Source organism: Rhinolophus sinicus, chromosome 18 (assembly GCF_057876585.1).
Source record: "Rhinolophus sinicus isolate RSI-liver-muscle chromosome 18, RSI-T2T, whole genome shotgun sequence".
NCBI lineage: Eukaryota > Metazoa > Chordata > Mammalia > Chiroptera > Rhinolophidae > Rhinolophus > Rhinolophus sinicus.
In genome coordinates this window covers 71,217,559-71,243,809 of record NC_142518.1, presented here as the reverse complement: position 1 = coordinate 71,243,809, position 26,251 = coordinate 71,217,559, and the positions used below count along the sequence as shown (strand labels likewise).

Below are 26,251 nucleotides of genomic sequence, written 5' to 3'. Positions count from 1 at the left end.
CTCGTTTAGTTGAGCTCAGATACTCTTAGGAAATAGTATTTCTGAGGAGTTTCTTTAGCAATTCTCCTTTACTGTCGGTATCATCCCAGCCATACTTTCCCAGATAGTTCATTATTATCAACTCATCCAAAATATCGTCTCACTCTAAAAGCAATCACTTCTCACAAATGATACTCATGAATCAAATGTCTTCTTTAAGTAAAAAAAAAAAAAATCTCCTTTTGAAATGCAGTTCATGTAGTGATATTATTAACAAGCTTCCTAGTCGGCTTTGGGGCATTTTAAATTTCTCTGCAAGGAACTGTCTTGATTTTACCCAGGATAAGGAAAAAGTTAAACCATGGTAGAGATTTTTCTTTTGGCTTCTCTTTCTTTTAAAACAAAGAAAATGACAAATCCAAATTTGAGACATCTGGATGTTTCCCACCATGTGACTTAAACATCTGCATTTTTTCACTTCTCATCCAGATGTTTTTGTCTTATGCAAACCCCACTAAAGTGAAGGAGAATATCAAGCAATCATCTGGGGACATTGATTAACATGGACAGCAAATCTGAATAATCCATGTTCTGAGAGTCCTGTTTTTTGTCTAGCTCAGAACACATTACTAATGAGGTCAAAGTTACTGTACATTTATTTCTTGTATGGGCCAGTTAGTTTCGATCTGTTCCATGACCATGAGATGCACCTCTAGCCTCAGCCAGCTTTCTGGAAAGTGAGTGTCCTTAGTCTTACAGGCAGTCATGCAAGAAATGAATAGCCAATCTCCATCACTTTGGAAATTAAAATAAAAATGAATTTCTCATGAATGGTGGGTCAGTGGTGCCACTTTTGTATAAAAATAATTATAATAATAATTCTTATATAGTGCTTATTTTGTGTCAAACACTGTTGTAAACACTTTACATATATTAATTCCCAATGTTCACAACAACCCTGTGTGTATTATTATCATTAACCCCATTCCACAGGTGAGGAAATAGAGGCAGAGAAAGTTACATAATTTCCCCAAGATGAAATGAATGACATTCTCATTTTCCCTGTTCATTTTCTCACATCCCCTGCATCAAGAAGGTGGTAGTGTTGGTGGGAGGGACTCACAATGTATTGGCTGTCTAGAAAATATGTCAAAAGGGGACAGAAACTTGGTTATTTCTGCATACTGAATTAATTGGTGGAACTGCTACTGTTGCACACCCTGTGCCCAGTAAAGGAGGTTAATCCAATCCCTATTCTTCCACCCAATATGATAATTATAGATGTTAAAGTGCCTTATGCAAAAAAAGAAAGGCAATGTTATTATAGGCAATAAGTCAGCATGTAAAGTATATATTTAAGAAAAAGGACTATGTGGTTAGGAGCAATGAACTACATTGGGTGGCCTCATAGAACTAAATTGTCTGAATGCTCTGAGGAAGAATGATTCATTTGATTGGCAAAATACTTAAGAAACTTTGATCTCCAACCACAAATTGACTTAGAATTCTAAAATTCTAGACCTTGACCTAAACAAGATGTATAGAGGTCATCTAATCCATTTTTTCTTTCTTTTTTTAAAATTGGAAACACTAAAAAAATTGCTTGCTGAAAGTAGGAGATGAAAAAGAAAATACATCCCTCATATTTTTAAGAACTCCATGAATTGAAACTTCACAGATGCTCCCAAATTCATTTGTCCAGTTTAATCAAGAAATGTGATGTGAGCACCTCCTCTGTGACCAGCACTGTTATGGGTCCCTGGACTACAGAAAGGTATAAGACATGGCCACTGATTTTCAGAAACTCTTCATACATTCTGGTGTTTTCTGCTTCAGACACTAAAGGCTCTCCTTCCTATAACTGTACTGCCTATTTTTGTTTCATCCTATGACATTATGGAATGACCAATGGCTTACTAATGGAGGCTATCTTCATTTGTTCATTAAACTCCATGTCTTTTTCCTTCTGGGCAAGCAGCTAGACTATATTTCCTACCCCCAATCCCAACCCCCACTCCCCACTGCTTGCAATGTGAGCAGGCCATACTATGGGCCATTTTATGCCATGCTATCCTCCATGCCTTCTTTTTTTTAACCCATCTACTAGCTGAACGGAGAGGACTCCTTGGACATAGGAGAGATCAGAAAAACAAAATAGAAAAAGCCTGTCTCTAAAAGACTGTGGAGGAGAGCTTTCCCCATAACCCTATCCAATCCTCATTAGACTGTGATGTGAGCAAGCAATACATTTTTATTGTTAAGCTGCAGGATTTAGGTTGTTGTCCTTAGCAACAGTTATCTATTCTTACTAATACAATGCCACTTACAATGTTTCCTTCATAATTTTAAAGATGGTAATCATTCTGCCTTCAATTTTGGTGAAAATTTGGTTTCTTGTGTTCAAATTTTATGTAGTTATCAATTCTTTATTGTTCTTCACAGGAACACTTTCTGCACCTCCTCCCACCACTGCAACACACTCCAACATATCTCATTTTGTTCTTTCTGAACCTTGTCCAGTTTGTCTATGTTAAAACTGGTGACAAACACTCCAGATCTCTGCCTCCTAAAGTTCTCAATAACTGAATAATTTCAATGCCTTTATTTTAAGACCATAATTATTTACTCCAAAGTAAGGTGAGGAATTTAAATAGAATCAGAAGATGAGACCTAAAGGACCAAACCCCATCAATTCTTTGAGGATCTGAGATTATACTCAGTGGGATGAATGCAATTATTGATTTCAAAGCAGATTTGCAGGAGCACTTTGTCTTTCCTGACTTTACTCTCCTACAAACACTTCAGGGATTGCTCCCGTAGCAAATATACCTACCACTATATTGTCTCTATTCTGGTCCTTACAGTGTCAAGATGTTCAGTTAAGAAGGTAAGTTAAATACTCTAAAATAATTTTTTTGATGCAACTAACTTTCTTGACCATTGACATTTTTATTGATTCTGGTTTGTTTTGTTTGTTTTCATTTTCCACTTTTCACATAACCACATCCCACCTATTCCTCTTCCTCCTCAGGTTTACCTTTTTCTGAGAGTATCCAGGTCACCACCCTCCACTTCTTATCACCTCACATGTGGACTATGAAAATTGTCTCCCAACTGGTCTGCCTGCCACCATAATCTCCCCTATCTAAGTCTTTCTGCATCTGCTACCAGGTGAAGTTTCCAGCATCCCTCTCAGACTTATTTCTCCTCTTGCTAGCCAAATATGCTTATTATCAGTTTAATAGGACTTGTTTATTTTCCCCTCATGCTTCACATGTGCTATTCCCTGCCCTTGGGAAATCGCCATTCTTCATCACTTTTCCCTCGATTCCAAACTTATCTCTTGCATAATTCAGGACTGAATCACTCCACCTTACTGACCCACTCTGCATGTACAATATTAATTTTACTACACTGGAATGTGTTTTGCAAATACCCCTTTCTTCATGCATATGATGTGTAAACTATTTGAAAAAAAGGACTTCAATTTAAAATAAATTCTATTATACTTTATGTATTGGACATTGCATAGTGGCACTCAATAAATATTCATGATTGCCTTTAGTACCATCTGGAGAAAATGTGGTTGATCAAACAGCAGTGAGCATTTGGGAAGACAAGTTTAGATGGGTGTATGTGATTTTACAAGTTCTGATCTCACAGTAATTAAACAGAGTGCTGAATAATCATCGTAAATTGCTTAGGACTGATTTCAGCTCTAAAAAAGGTAATTTTGATGTAAAAGCGTCAGAAGCAAATGCTTATTGTTTATCAAACATCCCCATAAATTCATCAGAGAGTGTTAATGTCCAACACTGTGACCTCCTATCAAATATCCTAGAACAAAAATTCATGAGTAATAGAGGAATTTGAGCCAGACTATTTTCAACATAAATTCTCTCCCAGAAAAGATCAGCAAAAACTGCAAGTGTTCAAACTTAACTGCTCACTGTGGAACTATTTTCTGTCTTAACTTCACTCTGGTTTTATCAGTTCACTACCACACCTTGGGAAATGAATACAAGGAGTGTAAAGATTTATATGTGCAATTTTCAGGATATTTCCCTTGGTCATTACTTAATTTTCTAGAAAACACTGGGTGAAAACCAACCAATTTATTTAAAAAATAAAATACCAAAGTGCAGTAAATGCTAAAAACCAGTGGTTCCGTACTCCTGTAAGCCCTTCAATCACCAGTGTGTCAGGGAGTCTCTTTCCTTTTCTTGGCAGAATTTCCTTCTTTCTCACACCTACCATTTTCCAACTTGTTACAGAGGTAACCCAGAGGATACTACTAATTTCCATGTCTTCTGAAACTCCTCTCTAAACTTTTCTTTCATGACTTATTTGTTTCTCCTCTCGTTGCAGGCTGTTTTCTACTTTTAAGTACCAGAGTGCTAACCACCAGTCCTCAAATAAAATATCTTTTCACATGATGCTACCTTGGGTTCAAGGCTTACCAGAACCCCTCGAGTGTCTTTGTACCCATTTTTGAAATGAAAGTGATTGAAAGCAGAACAGATTTGGATCTAATTCAATTAAGGCTTAAAAGGGGTGAGGAGAGATGCCTTCTTACTTCCATTCAGGAACCATCCATCTACCTTTGAGTCTCAATAGTTAGATTGGAGTCCATAGTATACCAAACTTGACAATTTCATGTTTTGCCAAATTAAAGCCATGTACATGTTGTCCATCTCCCTGAGCATTGTTTATTCGTAATGCAGGTTTCATTTCCTATGGATCTATTTCTTTTGTGCATTTATCATTTGTCTCATAATTTCTGACATTTTTAGAATTTTTCACTTTAAAATAGCCTCAATTTAAACAAGTATGTGTACTGTTAAGGGATGATCTAAACAAATTTGTTATGAATCTATGGGAACTAGTTGCACCAGTATTTTTCTAAATTTCCAAAATCCATTTCAGTGGAAAATGGAGAAGAAAAATTTTCCCACTGTGAAAGAAACTGGAAGAATACATCATCATGTTCTAGACGAAGTACTTATTGTATTCTTATGGGCTATAGCTTTGAAAAATCTCAGATGAAAATCACAATTTGAATTGCCATCTAGAAATAAATTTTTATAGATAGTGTACACATTGGTTCCTGAAAATGGTAGAAAAGGTTTCTTGTCAAATTCCCCAGCACAAGTGTGAATGCTCTGTTTTTGAGTACCTACTAGTAGTGAAAGGACACATTGTGGCCAGCCAACTCAAATTGCTACCCATGTTTAATCATTGTAAATAAAGGAAGCAGAGAGACCCATGTTATATTTTCAGAACTGGCATGCTCAATACAGAACTATTAGTTTAAAAATACCACTCAACATTCTATTTGTATTCATCTAGACTTCTGTGAAAAACAAAATAATAAAAAAGTACAATTGGTCACTTAAGCATATACTATTCATTTCATGCAAGTTATTAACTTAGTAATTACACATGTCATTAAAGAACAATGAGAGCAAATACAACTTTATAATACTTCGGAAATAGTTCAGAATTGATAAATTGCCATTTTGAAATACCTATAGTTTTTACAGAAGCAAAATCACCTTTCTCAGTTGAAAAAAAATACACCTATGAAACACCTGTATGTGTTGAATAGAATTTTCAAAGGAGCAACTAATTGTCCCACTTTGAAATGAACACGTATCACTGCTAAGCTTTCCGATACTGTTGGTGCATGATGTACTTCTTGAGCAGCTGGTTATAGAAAAGCAACAGAGAAACAAATACTTTGAACAAAATCCATGAATCACAGGGAGTCAATAATATAAAGAGGTTGAAAGAAATAATCAAAACACATTATCTAATGTCCTCTTACACATTTGAGTTTCACGATTACAATGGCTGGGCAAATTAATTTTTACATACTGTCAACATTTCTTTGTTTATATTTGTCCAAAACATGATTTAAGAACTATTTTGCAAATTGTCAGAATTAATCTTGATTCACACTTGACCTCCACAGGCATCTTGGTGGAGACGACACCAAAGTGGATTAATTGGAAAAGAACATAAAGTAGTAATCCACAATAAAGCCTAGAAGAGGGGAACATTCCTTATAGCAAATTCGTAATATTTTAGATTATTCACAGGGATTTTCTGGTATGGTACAGTCACAGTCACAAAGTGAGGGTGAAGACGTTTAGTCTATAAAATACTCTCTGAAGCACCAGGGATAGAGACACTTCTGCAGGAGCCTTGCACATACGGCCACGCAGATATTGTACATGTACAGAATAGTCTGTTTCACAACTACATTTCAGAAAAGAGTCACTGCAATTTCTGCTCTATCACTAGTAAACTTGAATTATTTAGCACTTCATCTGTGATTGTTGTTGTTTTACTTCTTTTGTACTGCTGACACTTGCAGTCAATATTTATTTAATGTCAAACTCCAATGACGCTGAAAAAAAGTAGGACGATGCTCACATCTTCAGAGAAAGCTTATAGCAGGTCAAGAAATTATTTAGGAAAACAATTCAAATGTGAATTTGTTAGCAAACAATAAAATGTTCACCTTAAAATGGTTTTTCCATGTGTAAAATTTTTGAAATAGGCTAGAAAGCCAGAAGGGTTATTCAAAATCATTCTAAAAGAATTAACAGCTGCCTGTCTATTCATTTGCTTAAGAAATGCACATTGTTTACCTACCTACCAATTTGCCTACAGAAGATGTGCTTGCCTAATAAAACTCAAATCTGTCATTATGAGCTGTTGATTTAGTCTATGGAAGTTGTCCATTATGTTGAAGAAGTTCTAAACATTTCCGTAACAATTTTCCTTAACTGATCTTCCTCTACAAACAATCTTCCAATTTTAGTGCCTCAACACTGCTTTCTTGATAATTCCTGATTTTTCAGTTACTCTATAGAAGTTTTCCTTTCCTCTTAAACATAGTTCAGAATTTTCAAATTCAGCCAAAGGCTTTAAGTTTTCCCTATTTCAAATACCATGTAAGTACTGAAATATTCATAAATATGTGGAAGATAGCTAATTACTAACCTTGCCATCCAATGGTATCATAAAATCTACTCTAAAACAATAGAATTGAAGTTTTTTGTTTGTTTGTTTGTTGGTTTGTTTTCCTTCCAGCGAGAAATTAAAACTGTACATTGGAACAAAGGACTATACTACAAAAGCAGGTCCTTCCCCCTTTCCCCCACTATTCTGAAAATGTAAACAAAAAATTGAAGTACAAAAGTGATTTCTGTGCCTTTTTCTTCAAACACTTTTTCAGCACCTCGATGTCATTAGGTGTACTTTATGCTTGGTATAGCAGAAATTCTGTATGCTCACATAGCTGTTCTGAGGACTTCAGATTTTTCACTACCAAATATCACTGGTGAAGCTAAGCTCTTTGGATGATAAAGGTAGCAGGGAACTGTTTCTGTGAAATTCCTGGGTATCCCTTAGGGGGTTATTAATGGGTAGTTGTCCATTGAGTAGCGTCAGAGGCAGGTTATAATAAGTATGGTTGTTACCTAAGGAAGGTACTGGCAAGGTGGTGGTTGGCATCTCATGTTTATAACCTCTGCAACAGTGCCTCATTTGCATTGAATCTGAATGGTGGAAATTAGGGAGATCAGCTTGAGTTGATACCAGAGAGGCTGAGGTACTGGTCATGGCAATAGAGGGTATAGGCTGCAGTTCTCCAAAAAGTCCTTGTTCTGCAGAGTCCAGAACATTGCACCGAGAAAGCACTTCTTTTTTCTTGATGGGCATTTCATATACTAAGTTCTTCCAAAACTTAGAATTTAATCTGCTGCTTTTGGGTCCCTTCCACTTGATCAGGGACAGATGTTTGATGTTGTGCTTTAGTGATTCCACTTCCTGGCAATTCACCTTTCCTTTTAATTCTGTACACTCAATCAAAATCACTTTGATTTCTCCACTGACTAGCATGTTATGGAGTCTGCTTTCCAATTCGAAAATACTCCATCCTCGTCTGAGAATATAGTCTGGAGTTAGCACGATAATAAGTCTTCTGCTTTGCTCAACACATCTTGTGAGATCTTCAATGTATGCTACAAATCACAGAAAGAGAGAAAGAGTAAAACAAAGACATTTCTAGTCTTTAAGCATTAGGTTTGCACGTTAGTATAGTAAAGGTCCAGTCTTTCACTAAGGTACATCACATTTTCTTTGGTGTATTGCACATTCAGATAGCCCATTTCCTTCAAAATAAAATAAAAAAAATGAAGAAAACAAAAGCTCAAAATACTAATTTTCTTTCCCCTCATCATTACTTACAGTGTGCTGTTGGCTAATATAAATTCTGACTTCTTTGGAGCTTAGGTGTATTTCAGTTATTTTTATTTATTCAAATATTTCACTTAAGGCAGGCTGCCAGGCTAGTAGTCTAAGGGAGCGAGCAATCAACAAGTTGATGAAAAGAGAACTGGAGCTTTTTAATGACTGAAGGGTCACTGTATTTATGGGTTTGTTTTGCTTTCCCCTAGTTTTCAACTACGAAAAGAGTAGGGGGTCTATGTATACGAACCACCTCAAAAATAATTGTGATAGAGATGGTGGAAAATCTCAAGTAGAATCACAGCTTGTTTCTCAGAATACCTTCTGTTATTTGCAACCTTAGGTTCTCCATTTTGCCCTTCAAACCGAGAGATAGGGCAGTGGTGTGCTTGCACCCAAGAGTTTAATTTAAACCAGCTGCTCTTTGTTCAAAGTCGGGTTGGAGGTGGGGGATGGTGTGGAATGAACAGTAAAGGAGGAGGACTCTAGCAACTGAGAAGTCTTTGCCCGACTTTGTGGAGCAATTGTGAGAGTAAAGTTAATATGTTATGGCCCTTTCATGGTAGAAAAACACTCAACTAACTCAATTTATTTATCCCACAGAATAATCCTTTTGCAATCATGCTTCCCAAAGACGTATCTGCCAAAAAAGGAAACACACACATGTGTTAACAAATGGAGACTTGGACACAGGTGCTGCAACAGAGCGCTGTCTTTACTAAGCAGAGCACAAGGCCTTATCTAATGTACAGTGCCCTCTAGCAGAAGCAGAGCTTACAGAAGCATAGCAAATTGGTCACTGCAAATCTGCCCAAGGTTACAGACTACTTTCAAGGAGTCATGTCCAATACACAGTGTGGGGCCACCAAACAGCCCGGTACAAGCCATTTGAAAAGAGAAACTTCTTTTACAGATTCATATTTTACAGATGATCTCTCTTTTCCAGGGTTTTATTTCCACCACTTGGCAGCAAGAACTCTTTCACAAGTGAAAATGAGCAAACTTTCTACACACCCTACAGATAAACAAAGAAATTTTTAAGAGATACACATAGAATTGCCCATTTTACAATTCATTGTTACTGCTGTTTTGGTTTTTACTTAATACATTTTAGGGCTTTCTCATGCAGTAGTTACAATGGCTGTAGCTGAAGGGATAAAGCAACTTCTAAGTGGGAAAATAACTTCTTAAGAATTTCAAGCATTTTATTTTAGGAGTTATGTATTCAGGGGGAAAATCAGCATTCAAATTTGCAAAAAACAAAAACAGAAAAACATAAAACAAAAACACTACACAAGTAGCAAGTTATCACTCGGTAATTATCATTTAGAGAACTGCTGAAACAGAATGGAAGGAAAGGAGAAAGTTTCAATAGAGTGGAAAAATATTATCCCAATGTATTAACAGTTCTGACTCTTCATTTTCTTCCTTTCTTTCTGCTCCCAAAAAGAAAGAAGTTATGTGGGAAGCTTCATCATTAGAAGTTGGATCTGTAAGATACAGTAAAATAAACTATCATGCATCTTTCCCATTATTCTTTTCACCTTTCCTCAAAACAAAGCAAAATAAAACCCAAACCCAGAATCATGGTATAAGTGCAAGAGTCCATGAAAATGCAGTTTTACTGGTAAATTACGAGTTAATTGTTAATTTTATAAAGTAATTCTTTACAGAATAATTTATCAAGGACTTATTCCAATTAATATCCTTACCTCATTAATTAAAGCTTCTCATTTAGTTTTTAAAAAATTGATCTGTACAAACCTTTTCAGGAGCACATCTGTAACATAAACTATACCTCTATAAAAAACACTCTTTCTGTGTGATGAGATGTAGTTTAATTTACTTTTTAAACTATACTTTTAAAAACAGAAGTTATAGCTACACATATGTCTACCTACTTAAAGAAAAGAATGACAACCCAGGCATTCACAGTCATTAGAAAAAATATACACAGACATACTAATTATTTTGAGTGAGAACTCATGAGCTTTCGCTCTGCTATCCTCGTTCTTGAATGGGGAAGAGAACAGGGTATAATTTTTCAAGTTAATATGGTTCTGCTACTTCACCTGTCAATTATATTTGGCCATTTGACAGCTAAACAGGGTGCAACATTTAGGGTTTGGGGGAGCTTCTTAGAGATTTCGTTAGACAGAATTTGCTTTTGCCCCCAGAAGGAATGCCTGTCAAGAGAGATCCCACTATGTTCAGCTGCACAGGGTGTGGGTGTTGAAGGGAACCTTGGAGAGAGGGAGTGGTCCCTGTCTCCTGCATACTACACTCTCTGTGCTTATCCTGGCAAAGCCTAGTGGAGAGTTGAGGCAACCATCCAGATTATTCCGGCTGAAAACCTCCTGTGGAAGAAAAAAAGGTCTGAATTATCCTGGTTTGCCCTATATATACATTAATCATATGCACTGGAGTCAGTCAGTCAGTACATCAAAATGTTCCCTGGGTAGACACAGCCCAAATGTCCCAAAGAAAACATGAGCCATTTTCTTGGGCCCTGAATTTCATATTCCATTTCACTTGGTGAAAAACCAAGTGGAAGTTTTCAGATGTGAAGCCCACATTTCACTTCTTGGGATGGTGATCAGTGGCTGGGCAGCAACCTCAATGTTTGAAAGCAGCTGGGGAGGTGCCTCTAAGATCTGCCTGGCTCTAAGGAAAAGGAGAGACTGTGCCCTAGCTTCCATATTCTGGCTCTCCCTCTGTTTTTCTCTCTCTGTTTTTCTTTTCTCCCCCTAACCCCCTTTGCTCCTCTCTACCTCTCTCTCTTGCTCCCTTTATTTATGTTTTCTTTTTCTGCCCTGTCTCCCTCTTTTCCTTTTATCGCCCTCTTTGGTTAATTTCTCATTCTTTCTTTCTGCCTTTCCCTTTCTTAGTCTCCCTTTTCTCTGGCCTATCTCCCTGTGCCTCCTCTCTCCCCTCCCTTCCTTGCTAAGTCTTTTTGTCTTTCTCTTTACCTTTGGGAAAAAAACCAAGGACCTAGCCATCATGGAAAATATAAGTAAATTAGCAACAAGCCAAAGAGGTAGAGTTAATATTTTTTACTTGCTAATCTTTAGCCATGGCGTTATTGCTGGCTTCTACGCAGCAAGTGCTCAAAATAATTTCTGCCTTACCCCGGGGTTGCATGTCTGCATCCAATGACTGAATTAGAATTTTATCCATTAGGACCATGTCCTGTTTTTGTATGGCCTGTGAGCTAAGAACAATTTTTAAAACATGCTTAAAGGTTGTAAAAAGAGGTAGGAGGGTGGGGGAAGGTGGTGGAGGAGAAGCAGCAGCAACAGCAACAGAGGCCATATATAACCCACAAAGCCTAAAATATTTACTATCTGGCCCTTTACAGAATGTCTGCTGTCCCTGAATTAGAGACCAATTGGGGTGTGTAGGTTTGGAAAAGTTCCAAGTAAACTAAGCAGAAACAGGTATCATGTTAAAACATTGCTCGTCCATAGCTAGGGTATACTCTGACAGGCAGTGGTGTTTGCCATGGTAGGGCTGTGGTTTTGTGGGAGACATTTTAGAAACCATCAGAAACCATTTTAAAAAGCTTGCTACCATGAAGAGATAATAAAGAAAAGGTTTTTCTTTCCAAAAAAAAAAAAAAAGAAAAATCACTAAATCCACAGCACATATGAAAATTCACTAAATCTCGCCCTGACTTATTCAGGCAAAACTGAATAGCAGGAATCCCATAAAAGGCTCTTTTTTCATATAAAAATATAAAATATCCCTTAAATGAAAGGTCATTATTTCTTCACAAAGTTTGAAGTAACTTATGATGACAGAAAAAGGGGGTTGTGTCTGATGGCCTTCTGCTTCTCTAGACAGGGCTGTGAAACCATACCAGATTATCAGACATGAAATAAAGATAATTACACTTAACCTATTTGTAAAGAAAATTTCCCCTTGAACATTGTTTTGATGGGGGTGCTTAAGTTGGTATAAATTCATTGTTCACATTATAAGTGCACTTGCAAAAAAAGTTTTCCTTTTGTCTATATTGGGAGTTGACAGAAAGTTAGAAAAATATTCTAAAAGAAAATGCATTGTCACTAGGCCCTCCTTAAGATGTATTTTTATTGGAGAAGTAAGTGAAGGCCATGCCGGTAGCACCAGTATTTGTAGGACACACAGAAAGTAACTACCTAAAACCATATTAAAAGCAAAGCAAAGTCAATTTTAAAATCACTTTCAAGACAGTTGTATAAACCAAAATTCCAGTACATTTAGAAAAGTAGGATTCTATCTGCAAAAGTGACTTCAAAATAGAACACTTATTAATCAAGCAAAACAAACAAACAAACAAACAAACTGAAGGAAGAAATAAAGCAACAAAATAGAAGGAGGAAGAACGGCAGTCTCAATATATTGTTTCTAATAAGATATATATATGTGTGTATATATATATATATGTATATATACATACATATATTTCCAAAATAACTCAGTATCCTCTAAATCTCAGGCTCTGAATCTGCTGCAGATGTAGGCAGAAGAACAAGAGAGAAAAACACTCTATGAATTTCCATGTGGTCTTGCTATTGCCTACTAGGCATCTGATTTATCAAATTAATCAACTAGCTACCTGTAAATTACTTTTTGTGTTGACATTTCCACTTATGTCAGCGTCATTATTGGGGCAATTAGCATATTAAAAATATCAAAAGACAAATACTTAGCCTGTAGCCAAGGGCATTATTCACCACTAATAGTAATAATAGTAATTCAGTATGTTTATACCCACAACTATGTACATCCACTATCAGTTAAACAGACAAATCATTACGGTGAGACAGGATGCTTCAAAACAGATAATACTCCACTAATTTTGGGTGAACATTAGCTAATTGACAGCTATCAACAATGATACTTATAAAACACGTGGGTTAATATATCAAAACTTAAAATCAAGACTTAATTTCTGACAGTTACTGAGATGGACCCCTCCTATTGCTGGTGTGGAGAAACCAACAAAAATAATATAGGTTTTTCATGGATCAAACAAAAATGTATTATTCAGCATTATATTCTAATATTTGGAAAAATGTTAGACCTCTGGTATAACTAGAGGCTTACAGTGAGGTATTTTATGATGTGGTCTCACTGAAAATACTATCTGTGTTTTAAATAATGATGCTCAATACTAACCAACTGAAAGAATTACATAGGTTGACAACCTGACTCTTTATCTTGGCTGATGTTGCTAAAGGTTTTGGGTCTTGATTCTGCCTCTGGCAAATGTTAAGATTCTGTCTGTACAGTCTGCCACAAAGATTGAGGCTACAAAATTTTTATTTAGCCAGGTGTGTGTGAGGGAAGGAGGTGGCTTCCTAAACAATGTGTGATATTACTTACCCTACACAAACTTTCCCTTTCCCCTCCCTCTCCAAGTTCTTGGCTTGATAATTCACAGATATGTTGCTGGGCTACATTTTTTTTTAGCAGGAGTTTTGTTCTAATGAATTCTGATTAATAGGTTGATCAACAGTTCACATGGATGTGCTTAGACCTTGTGACTGCAGGGAACTATATTTATTTACAGTTTTGTTTTTCTAGGTTATATTTCTGGTAGTGAATCCTTTACTGTTGCTATGTATTTCAGCTGTGGGTGGGCAGGAAAGCGTGATAGTGGGCAGAATGCACTCTGGGATGTCCACATCTCTAAATTATTTCTCTTCTCCCTTGACCTCTTCAACAGTAGAGGTAGGTTAACGGAACACATTTGGAGAATATCGAAAGAAAGATAATGTAGAGAATAGCAAAAAAAGAGAGTCTGAAAAATGACTTTCCTCTCCTCTTTTCTCCATTAACCTCATGCCCTAGAAACCTGTAGATATACCAATTCCGATCAGAGCAATCTTAGTAAATATGGAACAAGACAACTTGCTTCTCATATAGTCTTTTCTGGGGTTCCTTTGGTACTTATTACACTTTTATCCTGGTCTTCTAGGCTTTTATTTTTTCAAAGGTGCCTGTTTCTTGTGCCACCCAAACAGTAGATTGCCTGATAGAAATGATACACAATGGGTTATTCCTTTACCTCAAACTTTGATGAGACATCTTAGTCCATTGACTTCAGTACATTCCTTGGCACATTGGAGTACAGTTCCCTCTCTTTTGACTCTAACATAAAGGGGATAGTGGGCATATCTAATTTTATTCCATGGGAGTAAATTGCACACAATGTGTTAAATTTCCATGGTTGTTCATGTCACCCTTGCCTCACACTTTTTAGGTCACAGACGTCAGATTGCCTGGAAAAGGATTTTATTACTCCCGGAGGACAATTTACTTGAATGGTGTCCAATATGTCCAGCTATTAGAGGAACTATTGGCAATGAGTACTTACAGATCCATGTACAAAAATGTTTTTTGCATGCCTCACTTCAGAAGTGACTAGGGATCATCTGACACCAGATGTATTCTCCAGTCATTTGTCATTTCATTGTCAGCACAATCACATGGCTAGTGCTAGGCATTAAAGAACTGAAGATTAGACTAGTGAGGAAAGTCTAGCAAATGCAAGAATGTAATCAGACATTACATATTTTTCCCTTAAATTTCTGAAGGAGTTCTAGGATTCTTGTATGAGAGAAATTTACGGAAAAATTGAGCATGGAAACAAATAGAAAGATAATTTGATACTTGAGGCCAAACTCATAAATATAATTTCAGCAGACATGGCTGATCAACCATATGCATGATAGTATTTTTAGTTTACTAGTATCTTTATTGGATGCAATAATACATGAATAACTCACATAGAGGTCTCCACAATCTTCTTATGAATAAAAGGGGAAATTGAGGTTAAAGCCCTTGAAGGATTTTTTCTCTTCAAAGTCCACTTAGATATCTACACATTTTCCTAAAGCTTCAGCCAGAAGTGGCTCAATTTATAATTGTTAATAAATGCTGCATATGTACTTTTAAGCCCCTTACTTGCTTTCTCATAAAGACAAATAAAAGCTATAGGATTGGGTTGTTTCTACTTTTAGTCTTAGAATGTTATTTTCTCACTCTGATTAATGGCCCTCAGCCCAATTTAATAAACTTTTATATTTTTGTTTTTTTAATCTCTGCAGAAACACTGAGATAAGATGGGCTCAAGAGCCTAAGCGGTACTCATCCAAAAACGTCCCCAATCTCAGGATCTCAGTTGCACAGCTGGGTTCTGTTGCTCACATGTCAGCTTCAGAGCACATCTGTTCATTCCTCAAGGATCCACTAGGCCCCATGAACACAATGTGCTCTGTGTAGAGTATTTTATACCACAAAACCCAGCAGCTGCAGGGGTGAGAAAATCTCTACTTCTCAAGTTTGTGTCTCCAGGCAGTTTCAGTAGGGTGTTTTCTATCTGGCTTTCTTTTGGTTGCCTGTCACTTCTGACATTCAGATGCCTGTTGGCAACAAAGTTGCTTTTGCTATCCTCAGGACAGATGTTTCTAGCCTGGGAAGAGACAGACCAAACTTTTACTGGAAAGTAGGAATTCTTGCCACATTCAGGCACCAAACCTGAGAAAACATGAGAAAGATCCTGGCTACAGGCTCAAGAACGGAAAGGTAGGTCACTGCCAGGAAAAAAAAAAAAAAAAAAAGTCCAGATTTGAGGACTTAGTTTTAGCATTTAGGGAACACACTTATGTCAAATCTTCCCATCTCTGATGGTTCAAGATGACCAAAGGACACTTCCCTAGTAGGCCATGTGAGAAGGGTACAGACACTTCCACCTTCCCTTGTAAAGTGACATGTTTGTATTGAAGTTTTTTGAGAACTCCTGGGAGACAGAGGGAGAGAGCGAGAGAGCAGGGTGTGAAGGGAGATCTGTTCATGTACTTTTGAAACTGTGTTAATGAATTTGGGTTGGAATATCATGAGAGTGGTGCAAAAGCAACTGAAGATACATCCGAAGTGAAGGCATTAAACATGAATGGGTTTATGTCATATACTTCATTAATTTGATTCAGAGAAAATTATTGTTGTAGATCAAGAATATTATGAAGTCTGCTTTTACAATCCTCAAAGGCCTCATTGCTAGTTTTTGGATGAAGGAGTAGTCTTGGGTCAACATATTTTAAATGAGATGTGAGGGACAAACATAGCTTATAATATTGTAACTAGGTTTTTTTTCCCCCCACAGGAATGTGTCTATATTTATATAGCATAACCTGTTAAATCTGTACCAATGGCTGCAAATACAGACCACAGAAGCGTCTTTAATAACACACATACACCAAGTCCAAAATGTTCTACTCTGTCATTCATGTGTAAATCAAGTATATTATTCATATACTTCATCGACTTCCTGAATGCGTGCTAAAAATGCCAAGGAAAAACTCGTTAATCGTGACACGGTGACTGCTCAGCCAGCTCTGAAATGTTGATGGAAAAGAAAAAATTGTCAAAGGGCCCTTTTAAGAATGGCTGCAGGTTATACTCGCAAATCGGAATTCAGAGAACATGAATTTCCTTCTTCAGGAAGGAAGGATTAAAGTCAAACACCCTCCAGTGGTTGCATCTAAAAACTGCATAGCTGTCCAAATGGCTTACTCGTAAAAAGAGTCTTACTGTGTACCACTGAGAATCCAGGATCCAAGTCCCTGCTCAGTTTGATGGCTGTATAATCTCAAAAAAATTAAAATGATTTCTGTGGACTATAAAAATCTCTGTCCATCCTGATAACATCTTCTTGGGTGTTTTTATATTAAGTTATTTTAATGTCAGGGTACACTAGGTGACAACCTCCTATCATCTCTTATGCAGTGTATTATCGTCCTCAACCAAAACCTTGTAGTTTTGAGCTAGGAAATGTGTCTTGTATAAGTGTCACACCCCATGGTCAAGAGGATGTGAAAACCTGTCTATAATACACCAAAACAAATAACTAATGTCTATCAATTTAGCCAAAAAATAGCTGACTGAATGAGGTGTAAAATATTCTACCATCTGTTTGGCTAAATTGACATAGCAGGTTGATTCAACTGATCTATCAAGTCATCAAAATAGACTATCTTGGAGTGCTAAGACAACACAAATTTGAGATAAAGCTCTCTCTCCTTCATCTCTCTGGGTCTCATTCTCACTCATGCACCAATAGCTGCTTCTTTATACAATAAGCAAGTGTCATCTACTGAGTCTCAGGTAGAGTGGATCTCCTGTGTTGCATGTTGCCCCATTTCCCTTTCTAATGTGTAGAATTGTGAAGAACTGTTTTCCAGTTCAGAATAAAGATAATGTTGACATGTTCAGAGATAAAGACTGCCATTTTTTAGTCATTTGTTGTGGTTGATAAAGACTGGCTTTTGTGGGTCTAATGGTTTTAGAATGCAAGAAGGTAGAAAGGCCACTACCACACTGAGTTCTACTGAAGATGACTTGACATTGAATATAAATTCCATGTTGGTAATGATATTACTTAAATACAATTTAGGCTATTATCTCACTAAAATATATTTTACCTAATTTCTATATGCTTTGGACAAAAAATACAAAAAGTACATTGTAATCTGATGAATCAAGTGAAAAATAGTAAAGAAGTATTTAAAATTTTTTCATCAATGATTGATCAACCCCTTGAAGGTATTTTTTTCAAATATCCGAAAAAATAAAAGCAATATACTCATCATATATATATATATATATATATATATATATATATATATATATATAATGGAACATTACTCAGCCATAAAAGAGAATGAAATCTTACCATTTGCGATAACGTGGATGGACCTAGAGGATATTACACTAAGTGAAATAAGTCAGAGGAAGACAAATGCCATATGATCTCACTTATGTGTGGAATCTAAAGAACAAAATACATGAACAAACAAAACAGAAACAGACTCGTGGACACAAAGAAACTGATAGTTGTCAGAGGGGAGAAGGGTTGGGGGGCCAGGTGAGAAAGGTGAAGGAATTAAGAAATACAAATTAATAGTTACAAAATAGTCACGGGGATGTCAAGAACAACATAGAGAATAAAGTCAATAATGTTGCAATAACTACCGTGTTTCCCTGAAAATAAGACCGGGTCTTATACTAATTTTTGCTCCAAAAGACGCATTCGGGCTTATGTTTAGGGGATATCATCCTGAAAAATCATGCTAGGGCTTATTTTCTGGTTAGGTCTTATTTTGGGGGAAACACGGCATGTATAGCACCAGGTGGGTACTTGACTAATCGGGGATCGCTGCATAAATTATATAAATGTCTAACCACTATGCTATACACCTCAAACTAATAAAATAATACTGAATGTCAACTGTAACTAAAAACAATAAATACAGAATTTTAAAAACAAAATAGAAATTTCCAATTGAAAAAAAGAAAACCTTTGTTCAGACACTGCAAGCAAAAATTTAAACCTTTATTTGTCATTTTCTCTTCTTGTCTTAAACGAACACTGTTCAAACAAAATCAGCAAGCATCTATGAAGCATCCAGTGAGCTCAAGTATTCTTCTGGATGATGAGAGTGTTGTGAGGCTAAATGAGATCTAGTCCCTGCCTTCATGGATCTTATAATCTTGCTGACTAGATAAGACATAAGTTGATGGAAAACTACATAAAATAATACAAAATATCACAAGAATACAAAATTTAGAGTCCAACAAGTGATTATGCACCATGAACCCTAGGGCTATAGAAATTATTATGGACTTTTCACAGAGGCAGTTTATGGAGAAGGATAAATAGGATATGTAAAGGTATAAAACACTAACATGAACAATAGCATTGAAGGGACACACAATGTATATCAAAGGTATGGTTTGGCTAGAGTGGAATGTATGAGTAGGGGAAATGGTAGGAGATAATTCTGGGCTGGCAGTAGACTATAGATGTGTTTAGCTAAGAGTTATGGATTTTATCCTATAGGAAATGATGAACAGTTTAAGGTTATTGACTAGTGCAGTGACGTGATCAAGGAGGTATACAGATTAGTGGGACTAGATGGATGTGAGAAAAAATAGGAAGGCAGAGAGAAGTCAACATTGCAGGACTGAGGTAATTAGAGCCTATACTAGAATGGCACAAGTGAGAATTGAAAAGAGGCAATGCACACTGGATTTGGGAGAGAGATACAGAAGAATGAAAAAAAAAATGATTCTGAGGTATCAGCATGTCCTTTGTGGCTTGAACAATGTAGAAGTGGTATGTCAAGTCATGAGAATGAAGGCAATTACACAAAGCAAAGAGTGGAGAACCATGGGAAGAAGTTTGGGAAATTCTTACATTTGTGGTACAGGGAAACAATGGACCTGCCAATACGCTCTTTATTCCTTTCTACGCATGTGTAAATGTGCATACTCACGTGCACACACAACTATACCTAGACACTCTGAGAAATATGCACTCTGAGAAAAGAGATGAACAACCAAAACTCAGTTGTTTAAATTTGTCTCCTGTCTCTTTACTGACCACAATGGATAGCTGATAACCTGAATAAACGTTAATGAGAAATAGCATAATCTAGTCAAGTGCGAATCAGAGTCAGACAGCTCTAGGTTCTAATTCCAGCTCTAGCAGTTGCTAGCTGTCTCATCTTGGACTTCTTTCAGGCCTTATTTACTCATCTGTAAGAGGATAATAGGACCAGCTCTCTCTCTCACATAGGGTTATCGTAAAGATGAAATGAAATGATGTACGTGAAAATATTGCATATTCTGTGAAGTACTGAAAATATAAGCTTTTTTTATTTTGTTATCTCAGGTGTATAAATGACCCATATTCTGATTTGTGGTCACAGTTCACTCTTCCCCTCTCAAAGATACTAACATAAACACATGCAAATTAATTCTAGCAATTTTATTTTCCTTTAATGACATTTTAAGATCTGTTAGGGCAGGGACCATATCTTAGGCTTTTCTATATGCCCCTTACACTTTACCCTGTATAGCACTCTGAACATTAACAGGAACAAGTATATATTTTTACTTGAACTGAAATTTATTCTGAAAGCTCAAATATAGCTTCAATATGTAGCATAATTTAAAAGTAGCATTCATAGCTTACATAGTGCAGAACTTCTTAAAAATAATTTAAATACACAGTGAAAGTGCTGTTCCCAATGGCCTTACATTCCTTTATAAGTGGACTTTTCTATAAATCTGAAAATGAGTAACAAGGCAAAAATTCAGAGTTGTTAGTGGCAATGATTGTCGGTATAAGTAGAATCACAATGTCAGAAGACCAGCTTTGGAACTGAAATGCATTGAAAAGACTTTAACTGACTTATACAGATTATTTTTTAAGGATCATCATTTTCTCAGAACACAAAGGCAATATAATTAAAAACATCAGGAAGGCACAATTTTAAAACCATACCTGAAATATGAGTGCCTTTTAAAAAAATGTGGAAGTTAGAACATCAGAACACAGGCATTGGGGAGAAATTTGAATTTAATAAAATCTCCTGTGAGAAACAATTATCTAAATACTTGGCTCTGATGTCTGAAGCCTCCATATAACTTCCTAAAAGAAACCAAACTTTTTAAATACAAAACTTGAAAATACTTACTTCCACTTGGAATTAGGTCTCTTTCTGGGATGAAGAGTTTATAACCATAGTGTTTTTCCAGGACATCTGGCAGTATTTCAAGAGCAAACTGCTCTTCTTCAGGATTATCACAGTCTAAAGTATCTTGTTCCACTTTTGTGTAAGAGAGATAGGCATCATATTCCTTGTTGTCTTAAATATCAAGAACAACAAAAGGGTTGTACATATTAGTAGATTCTCTTTAAGTACTAAAATTCTATAACCACTAACAAGCTGGAATAGTACTATAATTAGTGACTGTCATTAGTAATTGGAAAAATAAGTCACATGCCATGTTATAAGGAATCTAGGGCATTTCAACATAACCTAGTTATGTGATATGACCTGATACTTTTATGCAATGGACAATGTTCAGAACAGAATAAAACAAAGAATTATGATTTGTGATTTTTGGTGACTATACATATTTGTGATATTCAGTGATATGTGAATAATTAGCTCAGTGTGTTTGAATGCAGGACTAAATAGACCAAAGTCATGGATTTGAACTTCTTCTGTGCCAGCTGGCTTGGCTCTGTTACTTGGTCATAGACTATACCTAGATTGCACAAATATGTGCAAGAGATCCAAGAGGGGCTGGGCCCTAGACTGTGGAAGATCTAAATAATTCAACCATAATTCAACCTCACTCATAGAGACACTACTCACAGCACATGCCATACTTCCAGTTGGTTAGTGTCATTATCTTCATATACAAAAAGCAGTTCATTACCAAATATTAGAGACAGCAGCTGGGTTTTATACAAGTGCATTCTCTGTTATTCTTGTTCAATCCATGGCCAACTAATTTGACACAAGCTTCCAAAAGAAGCCTTTGTTTCGAAATATACATACTTCCAGTATTGGCAAATTAGGTTTTCCCTTCACACATTTAGTCAGAGAGTTAACTGTGCTTTTTTCCTCCTTTGCTGTATTGGCCCAGAGCCACACACATCTCTCTTTTCTCTCTCTCTCTCTCTCTCTCTCTCTCTCTCTGTCTCTGTCTCTGTCTCTCTGTCTCTCTAATAAAAAATTATACATATATAATTTTTTGAAAAATATTAATGAATACAGGTATTAGTCCCCATTGGTTTTAGAAGCACCACACTGGAAACATTATAGAGGATTCCAAAATTCCCTTATTTTTAGAAAATTTATTTTTAAAAGTTAATGTAATGAGCGTAGACTTATATGGAATTTTTAGTATTTATTAAACCTTGATACTTGCAAACAATATTTTTAAAAGACAGGCAAACATTTCAGGATTTGTCTTTAAAACACATCAATATTTTTCCATTAAAACAGACCTGATTAGAATATAGTTAAAACCTGACCAAAAGATTTACAGAATGAAACAGCCACTCACTTACCTATACCATTAATGATTTGATTCTGCCTCATGAAGGAGGAACAAACGATAATCATATAAAGAGATACAAATACCCTATTGTAGGATCAGGCGGGACCTTATGACTAGAGATATCTGAGGCAGGATTATGTTGTTCTAATTCTAGTAAGATTCCAGACTTTACCACCCTCACATGAAAGGAACTCTGGTTATTTATGTTAAGATGGTGCCTGAAGCCAGGAGCTTTAGCATGTCCTCTGGCTGGAAAAGCCTTCCATAAACCTTGCTTGGGTTACTTGATTGCCTAGAAGCAGATGCACATGAAGGCCTGCCCTGGATAGTTGAGATCATTTGGCTTACAAATGGGGCACATTCCATTGTTATGCATAAAACACCATTTGTAAGTGAGAATACAGTGCTAATGTAAGAACCTCCCAGTAATCCTAGCACCTCTGCCCCTGTTCCAATCAAGCTCAGGATGCATCTGCAGGCCCTTGACTTTCTCCAGCTATAATTATTCACCTGGGACTTAGGGCTGCCAATGATACACAGCTGGAAGAATAAAATAGGCTAAAGGACCAACAGCTCCATTCATATAAGCAGAACGTATTTCATTGTTCCTGATGGATGGTATGGATGCTCCAAACTCTATAATGTCAGATTAGACCTTTGTTTCCTCTGACTTTGATAACTTTCCTATCTCACAAGCCTCCCTAAATTTCACCTGACCAGGCCTTCTAGACTCTTGCCCCCTTGCTTGTCCTGACTATGACTGTTTGCTCTCCAATCATGCCTAAACTCACATAATCCTGGTCCTATCCTTGTTTCACCTATATCTTAACATAGGTGATTCAACAGAGACTTTCCTCTAGGAAAATATTGCTATATTTGCATATCCCAAAACAAGTTATGGCAAAGAACATGGATGTCTTTGATGTGCGTTAACACCTGATAAGTCTGGGTAATAAATTTTACCTAACATTCTAGTTATGTAAATAACTCTTCTGGTTTCAGTTATGTCCCTTTAAGATAAATAAATGTGAAAAGCTTACGGTGGCTGGCCAAAGCAGAAAGAGCTCTCAAAATTACCATGTCAGATGTTCTAGAAGTTTTAGAATGCCAGCTAGCAAGCAAGCAGTGACGCAGATGCCAGTTTAAAAAATGCACTTCAGCCTTATGTAGACAGCCAAGAAAACCTTATGAATAGCCATAGCTGTTGCTTACAAAGAAGAGAAAGATGGATAGAGCAAAATCAACAACATGATGCAAATAAGGTTAACAGCAAGGCCTGAAAATTGTTTTAAAACCGAACAGCAACTCAGCAACACCACTTTGCTAGGCAAGGCTAATGAGCCTTCCTCTGTGTTAAATCATGCTGACTAAGCTCATGTGAGGAACAAGAAAATAGAGCACAATGCAGAGAGAGCATTATAAAGAAGAGGGCTCACACAACGGTCACCACAGGTATGCTATTCCCAATGAAAAGAGAAGTTATGAGGAAGGGAACCAAACTGTCTGTGGAAGAATTTTCCTGTTGTCACACCTGTCCCTGTTTTAAAATCTTATTTTAATCCTGTTCACCATCAGGAAGTCATTCCTGTGTACAACTTCTGGTGCTATGCTTATCACAGTGTTAAAGCCTTAGCTTCTAAAGTACAAAGACTGTTTTACTTTGTTGATTATTATATACCTAGTGCCTACTACTGTACGTGTGTGTGTGTGTGTGTGTGTGTGTGTGTGTGTGTGTGTAGTGGCAATCCAGATGAAGAATATAAGTAAATATATCATGCATACTGCCTGACACACAGTAGACACTTGATACATATTTAATGACTGAATAATTCAAAAGTCAAATAAATGAAGCAATCAGTGGTAGATTGAAATGAAATGAGTCTGCTAGATTTTATTTTATAAAAAATTAAGGCATTTTTATTTCAAGTGAAACAACATTTTTTCATATTTTTTTAATTTTTTCCTTTTTTATGACATGACATGTCCATTCATGGCCCTTTCTCCATTGCATTTCCCCCTTAAATCAATTGGTTTGGAATCAACACATACAATTTTCTAATCAAAATGTTCTACTTTACTTGTCATCTTTGCTCACATGGACCACATTGGAGATACAGATGCAAAATGGAGTACTTGAACCCTGAAATTTCCTACGATATTAGCATCAATATAATCTTACAAATGTGTACTACAACTAATCAGTCTGAATTATCGGATATGAGTGACGAAAGTAATTAATTATTGCACATTAACTTAATAAATTGTATCATCACTTGCAGACAGTATTAACAAATTTCTTATAATCATGATTCAAAACAAATGAATCACAGGAACCTCTCTCATATAGACAATGCATCTTTTACATTCTCAATTGGATACTTGAACCACTTATTGGCACTTGGGAATTAGTGACTATTTCTTCCATAGAGTATTTTATCTAGTCATTTTACCTGCACAGGTAAGAAGTCAGGTTTTTCTGTATTAGTTGTGGTATATAAAAACTGAGGGTAATTTGCCAAATTTTCATATATATTGTTGGAGCATGTAATTATGGTCAGAACAGGCCCTAGTTTCTCATTTTGAAGATATTTCTGAAGGGTGTGTAATACTTCTAAATGTGCTGCTGTAGTAGTTGGGCAAATACACTGCTTTGATAATGAGCACACATATGTACTCATCAAACAGCATTGCTCTAATTTACTGTGGAAACATAAAAGTCAATTAAAACTAACTAATAATATTGTTTACATAATAGTAACAATAAGACCAAAATTAAAGATTCGTTAAAAATTGTGATGTTACAGTCACCACTCTGCCCTTCTTATATCACTATAAAAAAATAATTAAGAACCCACCTACTTTGAGGTAAGTCCGAGATCTCCAAAAAACAAATGAAAGTTCTAATCATTATTTCAAGACAATAAAAACTAAAACTTAAACCTTTCTTTATAAAGTAATGACTTACAGTTGAACTTGTCTTTTATATTGGCTTACCTGAGGCATTCCACACACGTTCCCAATGCTTACAGTAGTTTGTGGTGAGGACTTTATGCATAAGGAGTGACATGTCATGATTTTTTATTGATATTGATTGGAAATATGGATTTGTTCTCTTGAAAAAGTTAAATCATTTTTGAATGTTCAAAGAAACAATGCTCAATACAACACTTTACTGATATTTCATTCATAAGATTTCCAAGAGCCATAAACGACAAACGTAAAAAAAAAAAAAAAAAAAAAAAAAAAATTATAGGCTGCATTCTGAATTTCTATCCCTTGAGGTCACCTTTGAGAATGGTGCTACGAACATCCAAAATATGTGGGACAGATGTACTGTGAGCTTTAAAAAGAGTATCTCCATAGCTTTTAATTGGTTTCCTGAATGACTTGCTTGTTTCAATGCTAAGAAAGGTTAAAAACAATCTATACCTAAATTTGAATTTTGTAGAAGAAACAAATGGAATTGGTTCTTAATCTGTTTCTTACTAAGGTAAAGGGCCTTGACAGCAATTGTTTTATCTCCTGACCAACTAATGTCTCCTTGTTAAGCTGCTTATTTGGAAATAATTTCAAACGTACAGAAACATTACAAAAATAAAACTATTTCAAAGAACATACACATATCCTTTAGCCAGATTCATCTAGTAATATTTTCTCTCCTTTGTTCTTTTGATAGATAAGTAAAATTTTTCTGAACTTTGTGAGGGTAAGTTGCATTACCCACAGCCTTTAATTCTAAATGTTTCATCATGTATCTCCTAAGAACAGGGATATTCTCTTACATAATCACAAATTCATGTCTTTTAATTGAATTTTAATGATAGGAGACAGCTTACCATCAGTAGTTTCATCACTTCCAAAATGCTGTTGGTAGAAGAGCATCAATTCAATGTTGTAGCATTTGTAGACGACCACAAGCAGTATGAGGAGTAGGAAGATCGCTCCCAGGCCTCCTGCAAGCTCAATTTTGTAGATTAAATCTGGAAAAAAACAAAACGAAAAACAGAATAAACAGGAAAAGGTAATTAAATCAGCAATGCTTGGGATCTGTCCATAATTCTAGTCTGTATAGCCCATTCTGTTTTTCTTTCCAGAAGATTTTTGC

At 36.1% G+C, this 26,251-nt stretch overlaps 1 protein-coding gene across 1 annotated transcript in view; it reads right to left on the bottom strand.

The window, feature by feature from the left end:
- Positions 1-5,182: 5,182 nt before the first annotated feature.
- Positions 5,183-26,251, bottom strand: part of IL1RAPL2 (interleukin 1 receptor accessory protein like 2) — a 1,393,053-nt gene continuing 1,371,984 nt past the window's right edge. Inside the window, exons 9-11 of the mRNA XM_074323975.2 lie at positions 25,983-26,126; positions 20,769-20,939; positions 5,183-8,012 (exon numbers count right to left, since the gene is read on the bottom strand). Of these exons, the coding sequence (XP_074180076.2) occupies positions 7,315-8,012; positions 20,769-20,939; positions 25,983-26,126 (1,013 nt within the window). The 3' untranslated portion in view covers positions 5,183-7,314. The remainder of the gene's footprint in view (positions 8,013-20,768; positions 20,940-25,982; positions 26,127-26,251) is intronic.